The sequence below is a fragment of the Zonotrichia albicollis genome, chromosome 6 (genome assembly GCF_047830755.1).
Source record: "Zonotrichia albicollis isolate bZonAlb1 chromosome 6, bZonAlb1.hap1, whole genome shotgun sequence".
NCBI lineage: Eukaryota > Metazoa > Chordata > Aves > Passeriformes > Passerellidae > Zonotrichia > Zonotrichia albicollis.
Window position 1 is genome coordinate 14,584,787 of NC_133824.1, and position 20,347 is coordinate 14,605,133.

At 39.1% G+C, this 20,347-nt stretch overlaps 1 protein-coding gene across 16 annotated transcripts in view; it reads right to left on the reverse strand.

Annotated features, from left to right (window-relative positions):
* The window catches only part of NRXN3 (neurexin 3), a 970,824-nt gene that overhangs the window by 535,675 nt on the left and 414,802 nt on the right, over nucleotides 1–20,347 (reverse strand). For all 16 annotated transcript variants that reach the window (XM_074542546.1, XM_074542536.1, XM_074542544.1 and 13 more), the window contains 4 exons: nucleotides 11,085–11,204; nucleotides 4,438–4,819; nucleotides 2,883–3,073; nucleotides 2,229–2,402 (listed from right to left, as the gene is read on the reverse strand). In XM_074542546.1, the coding sequence (XP_074398647.1) occupies nucleotides 2,229–2,402; nucleotides 2,883–3,073; nucleotides 4,438–4,819; nucleotides 11,085–11,204 (867 nt within the window). The remainder of the gene's footprint in view (nucleotides 1–2,228; nucleotides 2,403–2,882; nucleotides 3,074–4,437; nucleotides 4,820–11,084; nucleotides 11,205–20,347) is intronic.

Below are 20,347 nucleotides of genomic sequence, written 5' to 3' on the forward strand. Positions count from 1 at the left end.
GACCGTCACTGACCTTATCCCCCAAATTTTCAGGTCTCTTTCCAATTCTGAGTCCTCTTTGAAGGACTTTAGAAGAGAAGGGGAACTTGCTTTCAGGAAACCAAAGCAACCTCCACATTCAGGCAGCAGCTGTACTGGTACCACGCTGGCACACAAAGTGGTTTGAGAGCAGCACTGATGTTACACAACCTCAGCAATACAACACCACATCAAAGAACTGCACTGGGTACAGGAGACGGAAACACCACAGTTCTAATGGGACACTCTTCAGGGCAAGCCTCATGGCTGTGCCCCTGAGCCACACACAGAACAACAGGATGGTCTGACTGAGTGGTTCTCTGGATGAGGAGGGCTAGTAGAGTTCACATGCCAGCTAAAGAGCCAGTGGGTTGCAATAATTTTAAAAAAATTTAAAAGAAGAGTTATCAAAAAAACCACTAATACTAAAGAGCTTTCAGTGCATCTAATACAAATAGAACAGACTTTTTCATAAACCTCAGATGCATTTTTTCCTTGAACCTTTTAAACAACAATACAGAAAAGGGGTACTTCTTTTGCTGGCTCTGCCCCAAACAGGCAAAGACACAAGCTCTCCACACTGTGCTCATTTCCACAAGGAACAAAGTGGTTAACAGACACTATTAAGAAAAAGAGAGAAAGACAGACTAAAAACAGCCTACTGTTGTCATCTTATTGCAAAAGCTCCATACCTTCTCAGTGATTGCTCATGGACAGCTCCTCACAGCACTGACACCTTCATCTTCACAACGCAGCCAACAACCCCCACCTCTCTCCTCACCCAGCTAACCCACTCTTTTGTAGCACTCTGCTTCTTATTGAACACAGCTGTGGCCTACTAAGGGCAGGCCTGTTCCTAATCTGTGGTGATTAGTGCAGCTGCAACTCCTCAGGTGTGAGACTACCTTCTGCACTATCTTTATTTTCTTACATTCTATCCCTCCACAGCCTACAACTGCCCACCAATGCTATGAGATGGGAGTTGACATGGAGTGAGCTCCTGTGAGAAGACACAAAATTCTTACAAACCAGCATACCATTGTGGGAGCATAGAAGGAGGGCTGGGGCACAGGAGCTCCCACCCAGCCAGAATACTGAGACACAAACAAGGGATCAGACCTGATTGGATGGTCAATTTGGTAGCCAAAAGTTCTCTCTCGGATGATACATTCAATCTTAAGACAGAACAGTCTTGACAAGCAGGAGGGCTTCGTCATGATGTATCTTGTAATCTTGACACAGTAGGGAAAGATGATCAAGGAGTCTTTTCATGTTGTGAAATTGTTGAAGGATCAGTTTGGGACATACATCTTGTTTTAGCAAACGAACATACAAGCTTCACAGACAAAGCTATCTTCCTGTAGTGACTGGTAGCCAACACAGCAGACTGGTGGTACTGAGTGATTCTAGACATAATGGTGATTGTCATTTAACCCAGACAGCAAAATTTTCTGGGTGGTAAGTATCCCAAGTGCTTTGGGAATTGAAGGCATATGCATTGTACTGAGTCAGTGATGCTGATGTCAATATTCTTTTAACTAATGGGAGCTTACAGGAACAGCAAATTATTTAAAGAGGCTTCAAGAAATCACTACAGTTTACATGCTGCAAAAAGTAACTCATCCCACTGAGTTCTAAACTGGCTGGAAAAGACAGACAACTGAAGAGAAATATTTCCCAGGCAGAAGAGGCAATGCTTCCAGTGCTTTCCCTAGAGGTACACCTCATCAAAAATTAACTCCTCTTTCAGTCCAATCTTTATCATTCAGTTCCTTCTACCTTCCATTTCCCCTGTCTCTACCTATTCTTCCAGATACTTACTTCTGTGAATCCCAAGAAAGGCTGCTCTGAAGCAGAAATTAACTGAATGCTCAGAACATCTTCCAAAGTATTTAAAGGCTACTGCAATGCTAATAAACCACTCTGAAAAAACCACTAGTAAGTAGTAGTTCATCCCTTAGTACTATCCCTTCCCACTAGTAAAGGTACCAACTCACAGGGGAAAGAGCACAGAGGCAAAGAGCTGCTAAGCCACTCACAATAACTGGCAATCCATAAGCTGCATTTGGTAGACAAAAGTGTAATAAAGAATATTGCCATGGAAACAAACAAATGAAATGGACAGTAAGGTAAACAAGTAGTGCACAGAGTGCAACAAGGGAATGTGAAGTGAGTGCTGGAGAAGGGAACCTCTCTGAAATCAGTCATACCTTCACAGCCACGCTCAATCTGCCCACTGCGGTGCAGAGCATCATTGATAAGGTCAGGCAGACGCCCATTCAGGTCTACAGATGCCAGGCAGCCCTGAAATCCATCACGAGAGGCCACAAGCTTTGGGAGGTTGCTATACATGCCTTGAGCCAGGCCAGCAATGTAGAGATCACCTGGAGCAGAGAGGGGTAAACACAAGCAGGAGGAGGTTACACACCTTCTAGAGTCACTTTTCTTGCCACCAAATGCAAATAAAGCAGTGATCACACATTCAGAAAAAGTTAAAAAGAGAGCAACATATTGTGCAAGAAGTCATTTCTGATTCCCTTAATACAAAATACCAAAACAAACCCAAAAACTGAACAACCAACTAAAAAACAAAACCAAAGAACCCATCACAAAATCCCCTAAATAGTCTTAGTTCTCATTGCTACCTAACTAGGGAAAAGTAAAAAATGACAATTTCTGAAAAAGCAAAATATACCATCTATTTGGCTACATAAAGTTGTTAAACCAAAAAGATAAATGAATTTGAAAGCCAAAATGTGCAAAGTCCAGATTACTCTCCTATAATGCATGGTTACTCCAAGCTTTCTCCTGTTCACAGCCTTTCAAGAACAAAAGCGGGAATCTGTCAATCTTATAGAGTTTACCTTTAAGATCCAGATTTTTGGCACCGTTGATAACCTGAGTGACCACCTTAGTGTCCACTTTCAAGCTGTGTGTGTTACTGTTATCTCTGGTAATGACAACATTGTGCCACTGGTTGTCATTCAGAGGACGATCACTGTTGCCTTTGATAACATTAGGTCCATTTCCAAGGTCAAACACATAGTGTATATACCTGCGCAAATATAGCAAGAACTGGTTAATATTCTGGAACAACTCCAGCATTACTGAACCGTATTCTAGCCAGAGCTGGTAAATTAACTTTAACAAGTCATGAAGGGAAATATCTCAGGGTTAGAAAGTTCTAATAATCCAAAATATTAGCCACTGCTTTGAAAGAATATAGTTGTTTCCTTTCCACCAAAGTGTAAAGATTAGTATTTTGAGATGACAACATTTCAAATAATCAGATTCTAATCACAAAACATTCCTCTTTTTCACAAATTTCTCTCAGATCCACAAAAACAGTCTGTGCATATAATTTTTTTTTAATTGGTAATATTGATAAATGTACTGGGGAGTAACACTAGATATGCCTATTTGGGGCATATATTCCCTAGGTTAATTCTGAGTTTTGAATAACTCCCATAAGAAGTTAATTAGGAAACTCACTTGAAAAATTGTACTAAAATTCTCATGAGATCCTAGACTTATTCAAACAGCTGAAAAAACAATTAGTAAAGCTTTTGGCAAAAATAGAGATACTAACAAAGACTGAAGTCATGGGAGTGTTACCCTGAATTATTTATATAGTTCAAACAGAGAAATCCACCTGAGGATGGAAGAGAAGTGTTCTACTAAGAAAAAAAAAAAAAAGACAACAAAATTCTACTCTCACCAGAGCACCAGGAGATCGTGACTGTTGCTTTTTTTATTACTCAATGTCCCACTTAAAGAAGTACGTGTAAAGCCAAAACCAAAAACAGACTGAACTGAAATAAACAGGACTGGTAAACTGTGGAAAACATGTCTACCGTGACTAAATCATCAGAGATCAAAATTTGTTCAGCTAACAAGGATTTTTTTTAATGAGCTATAGGTCTTCTGAAAAGAATACAGCAGCTCAAAAGCAAGCTGAGTTCGCTTTTCATCAAGCATCACCAGCAGAAGTACAAATTCAGCAGCCCATGTGCTTTTTCTTTTTCCTACACTGGAGATGGCAGAAAAACAGGTATTAGAATGGAAAAAGAAAAGGGAGAGGGAGTGGGGAAGAAGAGACATACAGAGCCCTCAGCACATCTCCTCTGTGCTAATTTGCAAGGTTGAAAGGACAAAATATTTGTCTAACTATGTCCCAATGACTTAAAATACTAATGTTGCACACTGTAAAAATGCCCGTCCCACAGCCATAGGAGGAAGTCAATGATAAAATCAGGAGTCTTAAGCTTCAGTGTTTTTGTTTAAGCACTTCGTCTTACAGCTCAGCAAACAGACAAAACATGAGTATCAGATGAACTTCACTTCATGTAAGCTTTAAATGCTTACACCTATAAGTAATTTATCTATAAATAAGCTGGTAGAAAACAGAAAGCCACTTACCCCTTGACTAGTTCAACTGCGATAAAGTCATTGCCATCACCACTGTTAAAGAGGATGAAACCATCAGCTGAGGTGGTCTTGAACTGAAAGAAGAGGTGCATGGATGTATAAGCCTGCAAAGTGGCCAAGCTCAAGTAGCTGCTCTTAGTCTTGAACGTGACAGGGTCAGCTATAATGTTGCGGAGGCCAAAGCGTGCCTTCAGCTCGCAGTAGTCAATGTCGCCGTTCTTGCACAGGTCAATGTAGAGCATCCCATTGAACATGAGGCTCTGCAGGTGCCCGATGAAGCTGGAGGGGATGACGGAGATGTAGCGCTTCTCTGTCATGATCCCTGTCTCGATGTTGTGGAACTCCAAGCGGGTGTGATCACCAACCATTGTGCCTTGAAGGACAGAAGCAAGGAGAAATACCGGGGATCAGTAATAAGTTATATAGAAACTCCAGTTTCCAGACTGATTTAGCAGAACTAAATCCTATCCAATCACTGTTCAGTAGCTTGCATAAGAAACAATGTACAGAATCTTGGTGAAGGCTTGGTGAAGATGTGTGAGTCTAGCAGTTGCCAAAACTTGGCAGAAAAGACAGGCCTCTAAAGGGCCATGGGCAGCAAGCTCTGTCCTTTTCCCTGTGCTTCACAGACTTTATTGTCTGTGAAGAGGACTAGGCATCTCCCTTAAAGCTGACGGTGATCTATTTGATGCAGCAGACCATCTGCCAAACAACTCGAACACTTCTGAAACAATTTTTCCAAGTGCATCTCCTGAAAACACTTGTTAAACATAGATTAATATAAATAGAGCAATGAGAGAAGTGAGAACAGTCATAAAATTGCTGATATTTATTCCTTTGTTCTCTCCTTGTGCCTAATGTTATTTCTCTTTTAAGAGCATGGCAGGAGGGAAACACACAAAATGCAACAGGTAAAAAGCCCTCCATCTATTTAAATCATCAACCTACCTTTTGGGCTATTTACCACATCATGACAAGATTTTAACCTCTCAAAACATCCAAGTATGCTAAATACTACTGTCAGACTCCTCATACAGCATATTTAAATGTTTCACTAAGTGTGCTAGGCACCAGTGCTGACACAGAACCCATACAGACGGATGAAATACAACAGTATGCTATAAAGAAAAGTTGGGCAACATCAGCATGAAAACCCTTTCAGCCAATCTTATTTTAGCTCTCCATAGTATTTCATTAAGGTAGTTCTCACTATTTGGTCACATGTGCACAGTGTTTTTCGACATGAGCCTTGATCCACATAGTAAAAAGGAATGAATGAAATACTAAGAATTTGGTTGTTTTCCTATCGTTCACTGTACAACTACCATTCAAATTCTGCTACATGTAGGCCATTATTTTTTCTCACAAAATTTTCTGCAGTTCTCATTGGGTTTATGGAGCATGGTGTTGGCTGGGGGGTAGCTGCAGGGCAGCCTTAGTGAGGAAAGGTTGGGACCATCCCGTGCCTGAAATGGCCAGTTCCAAATGGCTCCAACCCATCCACCACAGGGCACAGCTGAGCCCCTTGGACAAGATGGTGGTACCTGGGAGAAAATGTGTAAGAAAGGACATGATGCTACGCACAAGAAACAAAGGGGGAGGAAAAATAAATAAAAAAAAAAAAGCCAAACCAACTCAAACCCCTATGAACATCAATAATTGAAAAGAGGGAGGAGGCATTCCAGGTGCCAGAGTAGAAATCATCCACCATCCACAAAGAAGATTACAGTGTTGCAGACATTTACACTGCAACTCATGGAGGACTCTCATGCTAGAGCAGGTGGATATTTCCTGAAGGAACTGCAGCCCCTGGAAAGCCTACACTGGAGAAGGTTTTCCTGAAAGCATATGGAGACGCCCTCATACTGGAGCACTTCATGAAGGACTGCATTCCATGGCCAGGACCCACACTGGAGCAGGACAGAAGTGTGAGGAGGAAGGAGCATCAGAGAGGATCTGTTACAGGCTGAGCACAGCCACCATTCCCCAGTCCCCTTCTCTGCCTAGTGTGGGTAGGTGGGAGAGCAGGGAGGAGCAAATCCAGTAAAAGAGAGTAGTGGACACTGTTCTACTTTCTTGTCTTTGTTTCTCACCATTCAACTCTATTTTTAATTGGCAGCAAATTAAATTAATTCTCTCCAAGTGAAGTGTGTTTTGTCCATGATTATAATCAGTGCACAGTCCTCTCTTTTAGCAGTTTTTCCAAAGAATACAGCCACACTACCCATTGGTCCCTCTCATAAGATTTTAACATGCTGGTAAAATTCACCAGGTTTAAAATCCAGAGGGAACAAAGATATTTAAACTCACACTAGCTTTGTGAAATTTGACAAATGGATAAAGACAAGAATAAATATTTCCAGTGTGCTATAGACAGACAAAATTTTGCAACAGTGTCTGACTTCACTGTATCTGCTGGTCAGCAAGCATATCTACAAAACTCTCAACCAGTCACTGCAAGAGATATTTGTCAGTCATTGGGGTATACCTAGGAATCATACCGATCACCATAGCTGAATCCAGAACAAATTCCTCCAATTCCCCTAGGTTATATCAACTGGGGCTTAAAAGCTTTCTCATATTCTGTGCTGTCTCCTGAACTCTCCTAACATTTCTCACCAGAACAACTTCCAGGCATTAAAAGACAAAAACAAAAAAAAATTGACAAACAAAAAACCATTAGTCCTTTCAAGACTTTTCCTACGAGTTGTGACTTTGGCTTTTTTTTCTCTGTTGGGGATGGAACAAAACCTGAACATGCTTTTAAAGATACATGGATGATACATCCTGGCTTGTAGTGTATAGAGTCAGTTTACGTGAACTGATGGTCATTATCTTGCTTAGACATTCTGGAAACTCTGAAATATTTCTAACTCGCCTCACACGGTAACATACAAACTGCAGATTTTCAGATTATGCTTTGTCCAAATGTGAAAACAAGTTTTATTCAAAGACAGCAAGCAAGCACAATTGTTATTAGAATTTTTTTTCAGCTATCTACTTCAAATATGAAGAAAAAATATTATATAAACCAATTCACCTTTTTCACTTATTCCAAATTTTACCAGTGGATCTAAATATCTATACAATTATACAAAGACCATGGAAAACTTCAGTCCAAGCAGACACAGCTGATCAAACTTAGAAGCAGCTGAAGGCAGTCACAAATTTCTGACTATTTAAAAATTCAAGTGTCAGAACCAATGCAAATGTTTTTAAATCCTGAAACAGTTCTTTACCAGAAATAATATTACTTTAGTTTGAAAAATTGAAGTTTCCAGAAACCGAAACAGTACATGGGGAAATTTGTTTAGACAGCTTTCTCACTTCCACTACTGTGATCCTCAGAGTTTCAATTTCAGTGTTATAAAATTTATGATTTTTTCCAAACCAGAATTGTATTTTCTTAAAATTATAAAAGTCACTTTAAAAAACAGCCTGTTTTTTTTTACTTCAAAAAATTAGAACAATAAAATTAAGAGATGTCAGTTCTCAAAGGCAAGAAAACTCCTGCCTTTTTCTTTTACACTTAAAAAAATAGGAGGCAATTGTGGCCTGAGTAGAAGAAAAAAGCCAAGAACTGGGGAATCCAGAGCACACTGGGATAGGGAGCCCAAATATTGGGGGTGTTAAAAATGGAGTGAGGGAGTTTGGAGAAGGTGAGCCCAGAATCTCAGAAAAGGTGAAAAATAAGAAAACTGGGGCTGGCTTAATTAAAAAAAAAAAAAAAAGTGCTAGAGGCAGTACTGCAGAAAGTCAGGAGTAGTTCAGTGAAAAGCTGCAAAGGACATGGCAATACAAGATCAGAATCAGGACAGAGATGTAATTTCCCAGGAAATCATGGAGTGCAATCCAGTATTTTCTGATCTCATTAGCTATCAGCCCCACCTGCAGAGTTCACCTCTAGTTCCCCACTGTGCTCTATAGAGTACTGTAGCTACTACAGCAATCAGAAGCTCTCTATTTCAAGTGGTAGCAGACAGAAAAAATTCCAGCCTCCACTGTGGTATTTGGGTGCTAGGAAGATGCCACAGAGAGGAATATGTCTGCTGTATTTGTGTCTCATTTACCACTGATGTTCTGACATCTGTTCTGAGGTCAGGGGGAATGTGGGACAAAGGTTTTGTGAACCTTTGCATAAAACAGTAAAATGCTATCCAGAATTGGATTCTGTCTCTGCCTTGGATGTTCTACAGGAAACCAAGTCAGACACTTCATTACAAATGTTTCATAGGTGGTCATTAATTGTCTACATCTAATTCTCCAAGGGGCAGGGTTCAACTAATTTACAGGATGTAATTTACAGACATGCTGAATCTTTCTGATGAAAATGACTAAAAGAACACAGCAAATTTGTACCAAATGCATCCAACTGTAATCTGGTTGTTCCCAAACCTGTAAAATGGGAAAAAGGATGCCCACTCTCTTCATGTAACATAGACATGAGAATAAATCCAGTTAAACTTTTTAGTTCTGTATAAACATGTTGATGAGTAGCCTACAACACACACACAAAATAAAAAAAATAAAAATTTTTTGAAAATCTAAATTTAGAGCAAAATTCAGCTGGCATGCGTTGTTCCAAACAAGCAATAAGAAAACAGAAATCAGATAGGCTGTTTATTTTTACTGGAGGCCTAATTTAGATTTCTGATCTATGCCTAAGACAGCAAGAATCCTGTGGAAAAATCTATGTGACCACACCACTGAAGACTGTTATCTCTGCCCAAGGAAGTGGGATGCAGATTGCACAAAAAATCTTAACTCTGGCTTTTCCGACTTCTGACTTTGCCATTATGGCATTCTTTTAACAGATATTTTTAGCTGCAATGCATCTTTAATTATGTAATTCATATACATGTACATATGCGTATCCTATTTTAGTACAGGATTGTATCATTATTATTTATAAACTGCTTCGTGAAAAAGACTTCAAGAACAGATGGCTTTGGGGGATCGGTTCGGTAATGCAGAGAGTGCCACCCCGTGGTGCTTCCTAAAAAAGTACATCCAGAACAATTGTTCTCAAATTTAGAAATAATCGGGATGAAGAGTTTCTTTTAAGTTCCCTCCTAAACAAAATTCATTTTTCCTGTGAGCTGATTTTGACCAAGCCACTACCAAGGCTGAATTTCAACGAGGAGAGGGAATGATTCTTCTTGCATGTTTCTTGTTCTCTCTTGCAAAATCACAGTCTATATGGGACAGTACATATTTACTTCAGAGAGAAAACTTATTTCAAACCATTTTCCTGTAAGCCAACTTCTTTGAGCATATTTAAGATTCTGACTCCTGGCTTTCCAAATTATCTAAATTACCACAATATTTAAAATAATTTGTTGCGGTGTGTTTCATATTCCAATAATAATTCACATTCCTACAGAAGGAAAATACTTTTTTTCAGAGATAGGTTACAGTGTTCTGGCACTGTGTGGCAGCCATTACTCCTAGTTGCATTCTGAGTAGAAGCTACTCAGAAAAGAGGATTTCAGCTTTTTGGCAAACCAGCATGGGTGTAAACTAACAATTATGCCTGCATCAGTTTTGCATCCAGGGTTCCTGGTTTTGTTTTGGTTTGGAGTTTTTTTTGTTTTAGTTTTTGTTGTTGTTGTTTTATTATCATCAGCCTCCAGACTGCTGATGTTTTTCTCAAAAGCCCAGTTCCTAAAGTTATATACAAATATGAGAATTTAACATCTTCAAAAGAATAGAAAAATAGAATTCTGGCTCTTGCAGTCATGGGGAAATGGACTTGAAAAGTATAATCTCTTAAAATTCTGCAATTACAAAAGGATCAATCTGAAGCACTTTGATCATTTCAATGCAAATCTTAACTTGGGACAAACCAACTTTCCTGACTGATCTTTTCTTTCCTCCCTTCAACTACATTTTTCTGCAACAAGAAGTAGGAGCTCAAAAAGCTGTCTGAAAATTCAGAAAATTTTTTTAAAAATAAAATAATTTTAAAAAAAAAGGACTGACACACTTTGCCGAGTCAGGATCCTCCCTAAACTCTAAACCAAAGCTGAGAATAAATTTCTTTGCTTGCTTTTTCTTCTGGATGGCTCTGAACCATGCACACAAGAACTTGGGAAACTAAAAAAACATAAAGAAAATAACCTATAATGCCCAAACTACAAAAAAAAAAAAAATTTAAAAAATGGAAGAATAACCAAAAATGAGCAGCAGAGACATAAATCTGTGCTCTGTAACACTCATACTTCATGCAGGTTTATCATCAAGGAAAAGTTTGTGCAGAGGAATGGTCCAGAGAGTCTTGGCCTTGATTCCAGAGCATTGGAAACCATCACACGTGCAACTCAGGAATGGAGTGTGTTCAGTCTACCTGGACCAAGAGAAAGTTCTGCTGAACCCTCTACAGTCTGAGATAAGTACAAGCTTATCTGTCTCCTAAACCCATATCTCAGGTCATTACAGTTGTCACAGAAGTTTCTGGTGCTGGCTGAGTCTCTCAGACCTGAACACTCATTTTCAACACCATAACAATAATAATACACAAGTGCTAACAGGAAGGGGTGAGGGGGAGAGATACCCAGAAGAACAGGGAGAAGGAGCATAATGGCAAAGACTAGGAACAGAGACACAGTGATCAAAAAACACTGATGCATCACACTTACCCTCAGCAACATCATCATCCACGATCAGCTTGAGGCTCTTTCCTCGCCGCACCACCCGGACAGTGTGCCACTCATTGTCGTTGAGCTTCTGCCCAGCATAAAGAGTTTCAGGTCCCTTGCCTGGGAGGGGTGATAGGTGCAGCAGTTAAAGCCAGACCCACAATTGCTTTAGTACTTTCTCAATGGGAAAAGTAATGAAAATCAACTTGGTGTGATACAGACCAGTAGAGTGTACAGGTATATGACAGCCTCCAATCAACCCTCACACCTACACCTTCCCAGCTCAGGGAATCACAACCCTTCCACTCAGTCAGGTGCCTCCCTCCACAGAGCCCTAAAGTCACACACATTAAAACCAGGTAGAAATCTCTCTTGTGCTGTGGTACTAATTTCCAAACATCACACTGCACAGCACACTACAGTTATAGGAAAACAAATTGATGACTGAAATGTCTCAAAGGGGATCCATTACAGTTGCATTTTGCTCTCCTAAGAATCTAGATTTACAACATCCCCAAGGTACTTGGGATTCTTTTCAAAGTTAAACACACTGGTCTTTCAACACTTCAGTATCAAACACCAGGTTGGTTTCAGTTTCAAATAAAACCCAAAAACAAAAACTCCACAAACCCCCCAAGAAAGCAATAAAAAAAACCTCAAAGAACTTTGTACCCCACCTTTATAAATATTTTTTTTTAAAAATTAGAATCTCGAAGAAAACCATTCACCAACCTTGTTGATTGCTTTAAGGTTCTTTGGCAAAGCAGCCTAGATTTGAGGTGCTTACTTCACCCCTTGGATAACAGCCAAAAGAGAAAGAGGAGCCATGTCTTCTCCAAAAGGTTATACCATAGTTGCCCTTGCAAACAATGCTCCTGGGGAAACAGCACTAGTGCTACCCATATTTGTCTGGTTTTGCTCACCCATCACAGTTGACAGGCAATTAGTTAAAAAATTAATTGTTCAGATTACAGGACCGGAACATCTCACTCATGTCAAATGGTAAGTGAAATTGAATAATGGTGTGTGCTAAATTAAAAGCATCCATCCTCATTTCAGTACAGTATTAAAGTGGGGGGTTTTGATCCAGGTATACCAGAAAATGTAGAATTAGCATAGCCAAACTTGTTGCACACTGGTCTGGACCCACTGCCCAAACTGGGAAAAGGAAGACCCAAGAAAAAAACCCCAATGAGAGACATTTAACACATTAACAGAGGTGGGGTAGGGAAAATGAGGCACTGCTACAGCTCATCATACAGCACTGGTAAAACTCGTGTCAGACAGTCCACAGCCCCAGGATGCACAGTGCCTAATGAGCAGCATTACTGTAAATTCTTCTCACCAAAGAAGGAACATGGGTAAAGAAAATGGCGTCTCATTCAGCTAGGATTCTATCTGTAGTACAGGAATTCTCCAAAAGAAGACCAAAGCAAAATAAATATTCCATTACTCTTTTTGAAAAAATCATGCAGTTCATGCTAATAAAAAAGAAGATTAATACCTTTTTCAAATAAAGACCATTGCCAGCCAATTTTATCAAAAACTAAGATGAAAAAATGTTTTCCAGTGACTTGAAAGATAGATGTCATTCTTGTATTAAAAGGATGGGGAGTCACATATTGAAGTTACAGAGAATATTTACTTAGCAGGAGAAACCCATAACTTCTGCTGTCCCTCATCCATGTACCAAAGTCACATACCACACGTGTAAATCCAGCTAGACAAGCAAAACAAGAATCCAAGAAAGTTATGCTACATATACATCAGTAAGTACATTTTATCCCAAAGCAGAATTCACAAAAATATAGGTCTCTCTGGATAGACAGCAAAATTATTGTCTACATCAAAATATACAGCATCAGTTACTGTAGTTCTACACAGGCACTTCCCAGGTAGGAAGATGAAGGAGGTCACCTGGAACTGTGTGTTTATATAATGCCATCTGGAAGCAGGGGAAAGGGGGGAGGGGTGGCAAATGCTTTCTAAAAACCCAATTTTCCCCACATATCCATTAGAGCTCTGGAGGGCTCAGCCAAGAGAAACAGTCAGGTGTGCTGGAGTCTGCCCATTGACAATGCAATGCTCTGTGTTCGGCATGGTTGAGTAACTCAGTTCCTGTTCTTCTAGTCCCCATTTTTCAACCCTAGCCTGACAAAACAGGGATCAGCTAAAACAGTCTAGGGTTTGGCTTGTCTTGATGGCCACTGTAACACTTTCCAAACTTCTGCAACACCAACAGAAGTTATACAAACATATTCTTAGAAAATGTAGCTTAACCAATTCACAAATAAATGAACAGAAAGTTGCAGCACTCCCACATCTTCCAAATGAATAAGGTTGTCAACTTAGAAGTACTTGGTTAATAGGTTAGCCTAAAAATTTGAAAATTAAGCACTGCAGGTATTACTTACTTCATTATTTAAGTCCATGTCTTCCTCAGCCAATCAGTAGAAACCAAAAAAAGTTTCAATACTTTTCGTCACTTACCACCCTCCCTTTTGCAAAAATGGGCATTGGCTTCTTTTAGTAGGGCTACCCAAACAAAAATTCGATACTTGAGCATGCTTAAGAGCATTCAGATAAGTTTTTCCAACCAAACATATCTGATCTTAAAAGAAAACACTAAAAATTTTTATTTTACTCTATTCAAACTGGTTTATTTTCAAATGTTTTCAAGACATTTATGCAGCAGAGGGCTGACCTGAAAAACAGCAAAATTGTGTCCCCATTTTTCCATGAGAGTGTGCAAATAAATTGCTGCTCTTTGCATAAGTTCCCATTGAATTATAAGTAGGTCCAAGAACTGTGTATGCAAGGACTTTCACAACTGGATACCAAAATTAATTTCACTGAGCATGATTACTACATGTGCCATTACTATAGAGACATTTAAACAAGGCCTTGAAGATTCAACAGTTGGCCTTGAAGATTCAACATAAGAATCCAACAGTTTCTTATGCTGGGGAGAATAGAAAGGAAATGGGCCATGTGTTCCTGCACCACAACACTGTCCCTAAGAACAATCTCCTGCCAGGCATTTCTGTAGTCCTATGTTTTGCAGTTTTATGTTTTTTCCTCCTTTCAAGCTATCTGCACCTACATCATCCTTCAAAAAGGACAACAGACATAGGAGGAAGCAAAACAAAAGATCAAATGGACAGAGAAAGAAATCTAGAGATTTTTATGTTCCCTGTGTATAACATTCTTTTATGACAAAAGACAAGAAAAGGCAAGGAAGAAACTCTTGCAGCAATGAATGGCTCACCTGGAAACATTTTCTATTTATAATACTTTGGGTCACAGGCATTAGGTAATTTCAACAATCTATTTCTATTTATGCATGAAAAGAGTAAAGGACAACACAACAGTAAACAGAACAAGAAAGTTTGTACTACTGCAATAATATAACAGTTAAGCTGGCAGACCCTCACTCCTGTTGGTGTCTCTGATCATCTTGGTCACTCCATCCCCTTTCCTAATCCTGTCTGAGGGTCTGTGTATCATATGGAATTGATCACCACGTTTCATTTTCCAACTCAAATGAGGCAGGCTAGTGTATATTCCTTTTATGCTTTGCAGTGACAAATACTACCTAATCAGAAGCAAAAATATCTGTCTCTCAGCATCCACAAATTCTGGACATGAGTTCAGCTGCAGTTCTGGCTTCTTGAGCAAATTTAACTTGATTCAGCCACAGTGACTCCTCCTCATTCTTCCATGAATCCTCCAACTTTTAGGCATACTGTTCATGAAAAAAAAATTAGTATATGCTTTCAAACATGGAAGAACTCCATCCAATCTGCCCAAAGTGTCCCAAACATGATCTCTGTATCAAAGGTGCACTGCTGCTAATTAATAGCTTGGCTTAAATAACCTATATAAAAGTTCCAAGAATACGCATGCCAAAGTATAAAGAATCAAAAAAGCAGATCGTGCCTTCTAAAAATGCTGAGTTGCTTTCCATGTGCTCCCCAAGAACTCATTTGGTTCAGAACAAACAACTCGTCAGAGGAATGCAGTTCTGACAATACCGCCGAAAATGCACTGCTTACTCACCCTCAGTGGCTAACAGCACACAGAAATTTCCTCTGTGAGATAAAGGAGAAAGAGGTTTAATCCCCTCTGCAGTTTCTCACAGGTGGATCAAAGTGTGCTTTTACTTTGGTGCAGGCTGTCATCATCTGATCCATTTATAAGATTAAATGGTCTTGCATGAAACCAGGCTATCTTTATCACTGCATATCCTATCCAACACTACAGAAGTGGAACACTGAAGTTCTGCCGAGCACCACAAGAGCTGAACAGAAGGGACATTGCCATATTGGTGAGAATGGACAAGGTGCTTCCCTCCGTACAATTACAATGATAAATAATTCTACAGTGATACTAATGCTTTTCAAAGAAGACCCTGGGTAATGATAAGGTTTTCTCTGCTTTTAATTTTTCACTAAAATCCTTAGCTACCATTTCAGATTTTTTCAGTGGAAAGATGAATCTTTGTGTCTCTTATACAGGGCAACATCCTGTCAGAATGCCATTAGCATTCCAAGGAAAGGAGGGGCTGGGAAGGGGAAGTTTCTCTGCCCCCCATCCCCCTTTTTTTTCCCTTTTGTGATAGAGGAGGAGCATTGGTTGTTTTTACTTCCCCCTTTAAATAATGACCCAAGAAGTTGTGGTTTGCTGTATAAAATGGGCACACAGCGATTTGTGAAACACGACAATGAATCACAAGACCTCAAAAAAGGAAGAAATAGATGCAAGGAAAAAGATGCTGGCAATTTTTCACACACCTTTGTGGCTTCCTGATGTGCAGTAAGTTCTTACAAAGCACAGGTCAAATATCAAAACACAAGAATGGCTCAAAAGCAGAGCTGGGAGCTGTTCTGAAAATCTTCAGTAATTCTCAGTCTTAGTTAAATATAAACCAGAAGCATAAATTTTGTTGTTTCTTTCAGGCAGCACTAGTATGGACAAAGTGTTTTAGGACGGTCTTTTCTTTGACCAGGATTTGCTGTTCAACACCAGGAGCATTGTTAATTGCTAAGAAACAAGTGGCAACCCCAGACTGTACCTTGCAGACATTTATTTAGATAACCCTGTCAAATCAACCTATATTTTCATACACACACACTTGTTTTGCTCATATACAGGCTTTAGAATTCCTCTTTTCAAGAAAATGTTGGCTGCCAACAAGGAATAAGCAGTTGCACTCCCCCTATAGATACTCAGTATCTCCACTGGGGACCTTACCTGCAGCAGTCTTTCCATTTCCTCAAGGAGCAGGATCGTGTCCATGTACTACCCCACAAGTTTAAACAAACATAGCATGCACTTAAGAAACAACCTTCCTGTGAGGCATGCTAAAAACTTTTATGTTTACAGCTTTACACAGTGGCTTTACTGTGAAAAGTCAATAAAGTTGAGATGATTTACATCAGCCTACCCAGAAGCAAAATTTAATTATTGACATCCATTCAGCAGTAAAAAGCATATACACAAAGTCCTTTAAACACCCACAGAGTCAATTAGCCTCACAAGTGCAAGTGACAATTCCCTGAAACACCCAGATTAATCAAGTGCAGGGAATTAGCTCAGCAACTAACTGAAAACTAGCAAGATCACCCTACTAGATCTCTCAAACATACCCCCATCTCCATATAAACATGAAGAAATTAAGCCAGGTTTAATTATTTTGTATACAATCTATTTTAATTTTTAAACCCCTTATTAAAAAGAAAAAAAAAAAGCCAACCAAAACCAAACCCAACAAAGCACAACATAGTTCCTTGCTTTTGCTATAAATACAAATATCACCATACTGAATAACTGTGATTTGCACTGCAGACACCCTGGCCAATAGCTGTAATAAGGTTCAGCAGAGATTCAGGCAGCATTCAACACAGTTGCAGCTTTTTCATAAGACTCTGAAACAAAACTTAGTGCAGAAATTAAGTTGCATGTCTTTCAGGTGACATGACTGTAACTTGTGATTAAGAACAGGGAAATATTTTGATTGCATATATCGTACAGGTCACACATGGCACAACTGTACTGTATTTATATGGAGGTTTTTCCATCAAAGTTAGTAAGTTCTGCTCCTTGTTTACTTCAATTTAACTGCTGCTGAATTTTAATGCCTTAGACACTACATTGTGTATCAAAAGCAAAATAATTTCTTAACAGAAAAATGTTCATCTTAATAGAAACCTGATCCCCTCAAAAGGGTTTAAATAGAAATTTTAATGAAAGGGTATTTAATTTCATCCAAAAATAGTTTTATTCTGACTTAGAAAACATCCAAAATATTTCAACTTGAAGCTAAATGAAAAAAAAATCCACTCTAAAAAAAAAAAACCAAGCATCATTATCTATTCAAGATAATCTTAATTTTTAATGGTACTAGATGGTTTCTCATTTTTATTGAGTGAGTTTTTTCCACTTTTAATGAAAGGGATTTTATTTTATATTCACAATCAGGGAGGAGGTCAAAAAAGGACACATAAGTATGTAAAATAACCTCAAGTAATCATGCTTTTAAAATTAAGAACTACAAGAGTTTAATTAAATTAACTTCAAAGTGATTTCAGTCACACTGACTCTATGTTTGTTTTCAGATAAGGCTGTCATATGAACCACTTCACATTTGCCTAACGCCTTAAACTGCTGTCCCTAACAGATCAGGGCCACAAAAGCTTCAGTGTTGCTATACCAAGGAGTACAAAAGCTGCTATATTGTCACTCATCGACAACTTGTCTAAGGAATTATTTGTACACATTAAATTTTCACAGAGCAAAGCTCAAGACTACTCCTGGTGTAAGTGGGACAGCCAGGCAATCCCAGGAGCAGCACGGGAGCAGGGAGCACCACTAGAGGGAAGCCACATTCGCTGAAGCCGCTGCTCAGACTGTGCTACGTGAGTACAGAGGAGTTACAGTACTCTATGCTGCTTTCCAGAGTTTCACCCGCTGATATATTTTGCTTTGAAGACTACTCCACTCCAGCAATTAATAATATAACTCTAGAACTTCAACCCAGTTTCACCTCCAAAATAGCAACTACCCATTGCTTTCAGGTATATTTGTTGAATGGGTGCAATTTGCCACCCAAGAAATGAGTATATGCAGAAATTACATGAAGTTTTACCATAAGAGAGAGTTTCAAAGTAACCATTACAGCAACAATTATTCATAGACTTTAGCACACCACAATAGTAATAAAGAGGAGAAGACATTCTATTTAAAGGAAGCTTAACATTTTATTAGCATTTTTTTTATTAGTGATGCAGTAAAATCAAAGCAAGATGGAGGAGTGAAAAAGCTGGAGATTTAATTCTTCTCTTTCTTCCTATATAGATAAAATAACAGAAATACCAAACCCAAACAGCTTCACACTAATCCTATTCATGTACCTTACTTGAAGCATAGATAGAATACGTTACCAACAGTAAGACCACTAAAGTTTCTCTGCTTGTTTAGTTCCAAATCTCTCCATAAATGCTACAAAGCAAGTAAATTAATCATGATGATAGTGAAAAAAAGACACTGGTGATGAAGCTGAGACAACTGGAGTGAGCCACATTCATTAGACAGACACACATGTAGCAGCAATGAAATAATTTGACTGTTAAGTGCCTGGATGAGATTCAAACCACTTGGAGAGAAAAAAAATATTAATCAAATATACGAGTATTTAAATCAAGAATTGACCCCTTTCCCTCACACCCCTTCTCAAAGGTCTTTGCTTTTGCTATGTTACTAAGTAACAGGAAGCAAAGGGCTGGAAAAGCTCCTATCATCCCATTTAGTGAGTGTTCCCATGCTCTACTTGCCTCTATCACTTAATTTGAAAGGATTATTTGAATTTTGGAATTATATCATTCCTAATGTAGAGGGGATGTTTTGTGCCTTTTAAAAGTACAGTAGGAACTTCTCATCTAAATCTGCAAAGCAAGGAGATCAGAAAGATGGATAAATCACACAGTACATGGCAATACAGCACCTTATGGTAATTGCACGTGTCTTTCAGAAAAGGATCTGAGAACACTTCTTAACAACAGGACAGCATCTTTGTCCCCCTCTTTCAGAACACAGAAAATAATACCAAAGAAAAGGTCTCCTCTTCCCAAAGGCACATGTAGCAGTTGAACAGAGAAACAAAGCTGAGTCAGAGAAACAAAAAGCTCCTTGAAGCTCCAGTCCCAAATATTGCAATAAAGGTTGGGGGTTTTTTTCTTTTCTTTTTTAATGATCTTTAGAACACGCTGCACAGTCCTCACCAACAGCATAGCATTAGAACAGAAGCCAGTCCTTGTACCAACACCTCTTTACCCAGATATGGAGGGCAAAGAATAACATCATCACATGTTCAAAGAACCTAAACGCTTCTCTCAATTAAAGTACCTCTGCCTGTGGCACCAGGGTGCCTGAGGTGTTACAAAGGCACACAGAGTAACACCTTCATTGCTCCTAGGAGTATGACATGAACCAGCTTCAGCCTCCCTCTAAGAGCATAACAGCATCATACAAACTATGACTAACAGATCACAGAGCCAGCAGGATTCCAGTCTCCTGCAGGGGGTACAAAACACTGTATATGCCCTTTAGCTTTCGCTCTCTTTTTACTACCTCCATTCTGAAGGGTGTCACTTTTTTAGGATCTTTGGAGTTTTTTAACGTGCATATTAACCAGTATGTATAAGCCTATAAGGACCCCCAAGTGTATTGATTGGAGGAACATCAAAGTGCACAAAAATCATACTATTAATAAGTACAAACAGCAACCAAAATTTGCGAGTGGAGACCCTTTGTCTTCAGATATTACAGGCAAGCAATATGTCCATAACTAGTAATGCACATTGGTCCTCTCTGCCTGAAGTGAGAAACTACTGAGAGAAGGATGGTAAGTGGAACCTGGACCTAATATGGAAAAGTCTTTTTATTTCACTTAAGGAGCTATTGAGGAAGGATCAAATGCTTCTGGAAAGCTGAGGGATCAGGAGTGCAGACTGGAGTGTTTAAAGCTAAAGGCATTTAAAAGCTTACCAAAGAGTGGCTTTCACAGGGAACAGAATAGAGACCTCAGCTGCTGTTACTTTTTTGAAGAGTCTTTGAGTATTTTCTCATTTCTTAAATAGGAATGGTTAGCACAAGACAGTGACCATATAGCAACACAGATGACACTATTGTGACTGAAATTTGTCCTGATATTTAATAACAACAGCATTGGTATGTTTTTTACCTATTTAGATAAACCACATTTC